General features: G+C 37.3%; 1 protein-coding gene across 2 annotated transcripts in view; it reads right to left on the bottom strand.

Moving 5' to 3' along the window:
• The window catches only part of LOC135220947 (mucin-2-like), a 101873-nt gene that overhangs the window by 16820 nt on the left and 77553 nt on the right, over positions 1 to 7500 (bottom strand). For both annotated transcript variants that reach the window (XM_064258602.1, XM_064258603.1), the window contains exons 3-5: positions 4156 to 4289; positions 3546 to 3763; positions 3121 to 3257 (exon numbers count right to left, since the gene is read on the bottom strand). In XM_064258602.1, the coding sequence (XP_064114672.1) occupies positions 3121 to 3257; positions 3546 to 3763; positions 4156 to 4289 (489 nt within the window). The remainder of the gene's footprint in view (positions 1 to 3120; positions 3258 to 3545; positions 3764 to 4155; positions 4290 to 7500) is intronic.

Genomic DNA, 7500 nt, shown 5'->3' with positions numbered 1-7500 from the left:
ACTTGAATTCCATGTGGGACTTTAAAACATCCTAAATGAAAAAAATAATCTCCCTTATAAAATATCAAGTACGATCTTAAAATTGTCATACATAACAATTATTAATCTTTTCAACTCTTCCAGTAAGTTTCAAACACGACGTTAAAATTTAAAAACTTTCGCGAGATGGGCAGCGTTTAAGTTCAGTTTTCCTTTTTTTCTTCTTCTTTTTTCTTTTTAACCCATCTTACTGATATTTTTTCCACTGGACTTCAGATATCGACATAAATAGTTCAAACAAGGCTATGCTGTGATAAGCAAATATAAGATAAACTGATTTTAGGCATCAGAAATGTTTCAAGACCATTTTCAACCGAGACATTCCTGTGGCTTGTTCCTGAAATATGACCCAAGCGTCTCTTTCCCTTCCTGCCTCAGTAATGTTACCAAGGGGTCTCGTACACAAGAGGGTTCTAAGCTATAAATCTGTCGCTCGGCATATTCCCTCGAACGAGAGAAACCTTCTGAATATACACATCTATACAATTTATATGCACCATAAATTCTTGCAGTTGTTTATACGCACATAAACACCATGCCAACAATCGTCTCCAGCGAAAGTTTAAGCATATCCTCCAACGCAGAACCAGGCGCTACCTGACGGCCCTGTTGCCGATCTGTGGCCCAGAAAAAATAAAAGTCCCATAATGAGGTGCTAGACCAAATAGAGCTCGATAATGCAGGGCATTACACCTGGGACATGGTGGTCAATCACTACACACCAATCCGTCCGAAGCCACTACAAAAAAGCACGAGTCATTTTAAACCCTTCAATCACGGAAAAGTCTTGGTGCAAGGAGACACGAGAGAGAGAGAGAGAGAGAGAGAGAGAGAGAGAGAGAGAGAGAGAGAGAGAGAGAGAGAGCCGAAAGATAATCACAAAAGGTGGCGTCAAGATGATAATAATAATAATAAAAAAAAACGGTATAAGAAGAATCTAAAGAATAATATAGGGCGGTGACATATCTCCCCTCAGACAAGTGACCTTTTCTCATCTACGTAGTCATAAATCTTATGGCATTCAATTGTGTACATTTGAAAAAAACTAATTTTTATACATCTTGGCAAAGAAATAGTAGAAGTCTATCAACAGATTAATAGAAAATACTTCCAGATGTCTCATACATACATACATACATACATACATACATACATACAATACAATATATTTAATGTTTTTATGGGCTCCTTTTATTAGATGGAATTCTGTTGTTACAGAACACTTTTACCAGTCATACATATATATAATATATATATATATATATATATATATATATATATATATATAATATATATATATATATATATATTTTATACATACGTGTGTGTGCCAAGGGGCTATGTCAGCGTTAACAATACCTATCAAGGATTCTGTTCTTGGGTTGACATAAAACAATTTCATGGCAAAACTTACCATAGGCCAGAAATACCACTGGAATTTGGCCCTAAATTTTGCGTCCGATATGACACAACAAATGGTAAATCATTCGTGCTTATCTCTTATATAATGGAAATGAAATGAAAAAGAAAAAGGAAAATTAGATGACAATTACTTGCCAGTTTCCAAAGGGCGTTACCTAAAACGCTATGAATGGCCTTTGGTAACCCTAAACGAACGATCTATTGTCATGGTTCTGATGCAAATGAAAAATATGAGAAAATCATGAATTACGTAAAGGAAAATTTTTTATATTTTTCTACACGGTTGCTAATTAAGGACGTCCTTTCAGTCCCTACGACTTACGAACGATATGAAGCGTAAAGCTATAACAATAGGAGTGAAGTGAAGTGAAAAAGAGGACACCTTCCCGTACGAGCAAATGCACATTTTTTAAAAACAATTTCGAACAGTCATCAATGAAATTGCCATTTCTTTCCCCTCAGGTGTACTGAATAGCGAGAAAGAGAACCTGAGATCCAAAACGCTGATTGGATTTTTAAACGACCCACGTGAGCGTTATAACGAAAACATTTACGCCAATTGCTGATACATAAATATATATATATATATATATATATTATATATATATATATATATGAAAGAAAGAAATGCTGCCACGACGATGGTACCCTGCGATTTGATAACAATTGTTTTGGTAAACTCTGATGTTCCATGTGAGCAACATCCTGGTCTGAAAGGATTCCCGTGACTTAATCCCATATATAATGTATTCGATTATACTACATCGAAATTATAAACACAAATTCTCTATAAAGTGGGGCGTATGTTGGTACAAAATTATCCTATTAAAATTTCTTATTAACGGATCCGTCCAAACGAGAATATTACCAACATTCGGTGTCCTGCAAAAAAAAAAAAATGGAACATCTGTGCCTTACGTTCATGTTGATTAAATACATTAGCATAAGCATATGGCGTTGAACGGATGAAGTCATAACTAAATCATTTAAAAACAGGCGCTGATGCGTCACAAGGCAATTTGCACAGTACCATGTGTCACTGGGATTCCGTTTTTGCCCTCAAATAAAATTTTGGTTTAATGATCATTATAACGTGGTAGCTTCTCCAATTTGACGTCCAATGACAAATGAGCCTTGTCTCGCGTCTCTCATTTATGCCTATATGATATTCGATTGACACTAATGCACCAAAAAATAACCACATACATAACAGTCTTTTAAAAAGTCTGTAAAGATCTGTTAAAAATAACAGTTAAATGAGATTATCTTCTTCAAAATATAATTTAAAATAAAATAAGATGAAAAACGATACTAGTTAGCTAACCTCTAGTGCGTGATAAACTCACACCGAGAGCGAGCACCATTAAGTGTTTATCCTTATATGGGTAAATGAAAACTGGCACCTGTTATCCTGTTTACGTCTACTGTCAGCTTTGCTAAAGATATTAGTTGTATTACTTAATACTCAATTGATTTCCTCAGTACAATTAACTACATATCAGAAGTTTATTGTAGTTTCCTTGGCACCAACTGACGTGACTGAGTGTGAGTGAGTGTGTGTGTGTGTGTGTGTGTGTGTGTGTGTGTGTGTGTGTGTGTGTGTGTGTGTGTGTGTAAGCTTGAGTACAAGCTATGCTGTATATATTATATGCCACTCACTCTTGCAAGGTGTCCTAGGTCTTCTTCTGGCGGTGCCTGGTTTGCAATAGCAGCTGGAAACTCCATCTTCTGTCCTGCAGACTTCGCTCAGTTGTTCCTGGCAGGTGGAGTCGTCACCAACGATGCAAGTATCGATTCTTTTGGCGAAATAAACAGTTTTTTTTTAATTAAAACTCGAAAAGGTAGGTTTTCATTCAGTACTTTACAAACATAATTAATTAATTAGTTTGTCTCCTGGATGCAATCTGAATGTACTCATCAGATAGGCTGAAGTTTTACCGTTTACTCTCCACATAGAAACAAACACTCCATGAATTAGCTAGTTGGCATGAGCCCATAAAGATGCGTGTTAAATTTTACAAGAAAGCTGGATATTTAAAAAAGGTTAACTTTTGAAATAATGTTATCGTTAATTCCTTCGTTACCTGATGGGGGGCTGCGTAGGTCTTCGGTTGTAAGTGGGTTTCCTGACGGGACGCGTAGGCGCCTGTGTCGGAGGAGAGGTGGAAACCGGCTGTATGGGCACAGGCCTACGAGAGGGCGGCTGTTCCAAGGGTTTCACCTGATAGAATCCCCCATGGCTACCCTGGCCGATGTCTTCCTCTGGAATGACGACTCCTACGCCGGTGCCGACCGTCTTATCCTGGAAAAAGAGAAGTGATGGTTTTGACACAGAAATACCTATTCTTCTTTTTTATGGATTTCATTCTAATTATGTTAGATAAGAGGTTAGCTTTATAATCTTCTTCTATCCAGTTTATTCCTGCGTTCGTTGGCTTATCTGTGTATTACTTTCTTCACTACAGACTATAAGCGATTTTCCTTCGTTAACGAACTCTCATTTAGTCATAGAATTCTTTTCTCTCAGTCTTATCACCTTTCATTACATATCTCAAGATCTGTCTAGTGATGAACAATCGAGTTAGTACTGATCAAAACGAGATTTTTTCGTAAGGATTAACTGCATAACCTACGAAAAAGGATGCTACATCTGTGTCTATCTATATATTTCTTATATACGGATGCACATCTTACCTGGGTAAGACCCTCTGACTGCGTCGCCGTTGGGAACAGGTCGAAATAGGTCTTCCTGCCGTCAATCGATACGAATCCGTTGCCGTCTCCGGCTGGCGTCGTGATCAAGGGGTTATCGTCACCAAGAGGATCGACTGCGAAGGGAGGAAAACATCAGAATCGATTATATCAGCGCTTCTGAGATAACGTGAAATGCTGAAATGTGACAATCTTGTCTAATCGTGCTGAAGGTGAGAGAGATGCATAAGACATACAGTAAAATGTAAGTTTTGATTATGGAAAGCATGGAAATAATAGGCATAGAATGCTGGAAATTGCGATACACCTTTATGAAATACTGCGAAATTTAATTTCAAAAAGCGTGCAAAAGGAAAGAAAGAAAAAAATTAAATAAATGGGGTAAGATCTACTGAATCGGTAATTACGGGTAATGGGGTACACATTCACAGAGAAAGATGCTATTTGAGATCCGTTTGCTACATAAATTGCAGAGTAAAATGTATGAAAGGTCTAGCTGAGAATGACTCCTAGGATGGAATGGGTCGAATTATCTTAAAGGAATGGCGAGGCATAAATGTCGGTATGACTGCTTGTCACGGAAAATGTGAAACTTGGGAAAGATTAGTAAAGCACATATATACATCATATTTCAGTAACCGTTCATGCAAGAGATAGTTGGGAATGAATAGGATAAATCACGAAACATTACTCGGCGTTAATACCTTTAGGAAGGAATGTATCATAATATCTAGGGAAGGAATTGTTGATGATATCACAAGCTTACAGAGACTGGTAATTAACACAAAACCTGGACTTTATAAATCACGACGAACAGAGGCCTCAAAGTCTCCTCAGGTTCAGATATCGATTGTATATTAAAGTTCATTATGCTGTAATTTCGTCTAACTTCGAGAATTCTTCACGAGTTAAGTGTGACGTGTTCGGGATAATAAAATAATTAAGCTGGCCAGCTGGTATAGTGGTTAGTGTCTTGGTATGCCACTCAGATATCGCGGGTTCGCGTCTCCCCCAGCCCGATGAAAAATCACTGGCTCTGAATCATGACCAGTTGCTGGTAAAGTGAGGTCTGAACTATATCACGAAGCATTGCAGCGTATATATTAGCAATCAGGACATGAACTTATATCTTTTATAGTTGGATGACTGGATAAATGTCCGAAGGCAATCTAAGATAAAACATATTATTGTAATAAATTACTTAAGTGAGCATAACTCAGGTGAAAATTAAATGGATGACACATTAATGTCAGAGAACGAAACAAATAGCACTATCCGTATCTTTCAAAAATAATCAAGTTCTCATCCCCCGAAATAACAGTCTGCAAAAAAACTAACTGCAATTCGATTTGAAAAGGAACAAAAAAACAAACGATCTTGATGATACCAATCTCTGTCCTGCTGATTAACATGGTGCCTGAAATTCATTACATTTCCCAGGAATTGCCACTCTGCTGAAATACCAGGCAATTGGATAAATCGAGTAACTTATTTCAATGTTGCATGAACCCAAAATTGAACAGAAGAGAGAATCGGTTATTCTTTCGGCAATGAGAGCGTGCAAAATCATTCTTGCATGGGATGCCTTTTACTAATCCCTTTCAAATAAATATCCCCCTTCTAAGTGGCTCGCCCTTCTCCCGTTCCAGGACCAGTTTGCGCCTCTGGGCGTGATCACGAGACGTGACGTGGGCGCCGGAACAGCTCTCGTCTTCCCTTTCAGTCGTCATTCTCCCACTCTCATAACGATCGTTGCATGATGCCATAACAAAGCGATAAAAGCCCCGTTGCTCGTCGAAATAAAGTGAAAGGGTCAACAACTTTTTTTAATCACGAATAAATACTATAATCATTTACCTAGCGTGATGAATAAGCTAGTTAATGACTAAATAATTGCCTGGCACAGTCAAATTAGATATGACACGGCAATTCGTAGCACTGCTAATTTGGTACATTTACCCCGGTATTGTCAAACACGAGCATCAAGCAGTCAGCCTCTCGTGACACAATCGCTGGCGTCATCTAGTAATTCACACCTAATCGTTTTGGTGGCGGTGTGTGTGTGTGTGTGTGTCTTTTATAAATTCCATTAACCTGATGTCAAATATTAGACAAATAACTTGGTGGTTGGATTACATGTGCTAAATAGAAACACACATTATTTATGCTATATATTTATAAATAAACACACATAGTATATATATACTATGGTGGTTTAAAGGGACGCTTCAACTTCTTAGAGCTATTCATAACTCTAGAAAGTTGAAGTGTCACTTTAAACCACCATATTGCATGAAAGAAAATTCAACATTTTCACCGTAAAGATAACTGAGGACCTCACTTAGGAAAACCCAATGTGGGAATATTCTGACAGTATTCTAAATCATGAAAACCACTTTTGAGCCAATTAACAAAATAAAAAACACTGAACAGGCTTTGTCTAGAAGATAAATGCACCAGTATTCTTGTCGTTTGTGTTGCAAACTCGTATCTCTTACTAGGCCAATCAGTAAATTCAGTTTCTTGACGACTCGGTGAAGTCTTGTTACCTCAACTGAAAAAGTCAACCCCATGATGATCATTTTTGGAATTTATAGTTTTTCGTAAGACAAAAGTTAAAATTTTTCTTAAGACAAAAGTTAAAATTTCTGATGTGAAAGTTTCAGCAGATCGTACTATATTTTGTATCAACGAAAGATTATGATTTTACTATTAATTTAAGGGAGGCTTTCTCTTATCTATTACTCAAATGTGCGATCAGCTGGAGAAGCTACACTCAGCTGTACACCCAACAGCGTTTTCCTATATAAATAGCCATATCAAATTATGTGGTGGCTTTGGGCGTTCCTTCCACACAGCAAAAATGTAAAAAAAAAATTTTGCTTGTCTAAGTGCGTGCAACAAATTATCGTATACGCCAAAACTAGTTTAGATTGCTCTTGCATGCATGCGTGTTTAAAACAGAGCTTTCAGATTGAATACAGATATGCATACACGTTGAATGAAAGTCCGAGAATACTTCACATGATGACTATTAAAAAGGTAAGTATTTTTTAAGACCTGTTACATAACATGAAGAAGGTATTTCTTGATTTTTTCTCTTTTTTTTGCTACACTGGCTGAATCCAATCGAAGACCGTCTAAAACAAATAGCAAGTACCTTTTAACGACAGCGCTTTTCTAGTGTTCACAAGGGTGGCCGAAGAGAAATTCTATTGCTTATATCGCGGATGCTATCTAGAAGTTTTTCTTAGGCTGGAGACGCCTCCAGTTCAATTTCTATAACCGTTATGGTGAAAAAAGAGGATCACGACATATTTCTAAGGG

Source organism: Macrobrachium nipponense, chromosome 2, assembly GCF_015104395.2.
Source record: "Macrobrachium nipponense isolate FS-2020 chromosome 2, ASM1510439v2, whole genome shotgun sequence".
NCBI lineage: Eukaryota > Metazoa > Arthropoda > Malacostraca > Decapoda > Palaemonidae > Macrobrachium > Macrobrachium nipponense.
Note: the sequence above shows the minus strand (reverse complement) of the source record. Positions and strands in the feature narration are given on the sequence as shown.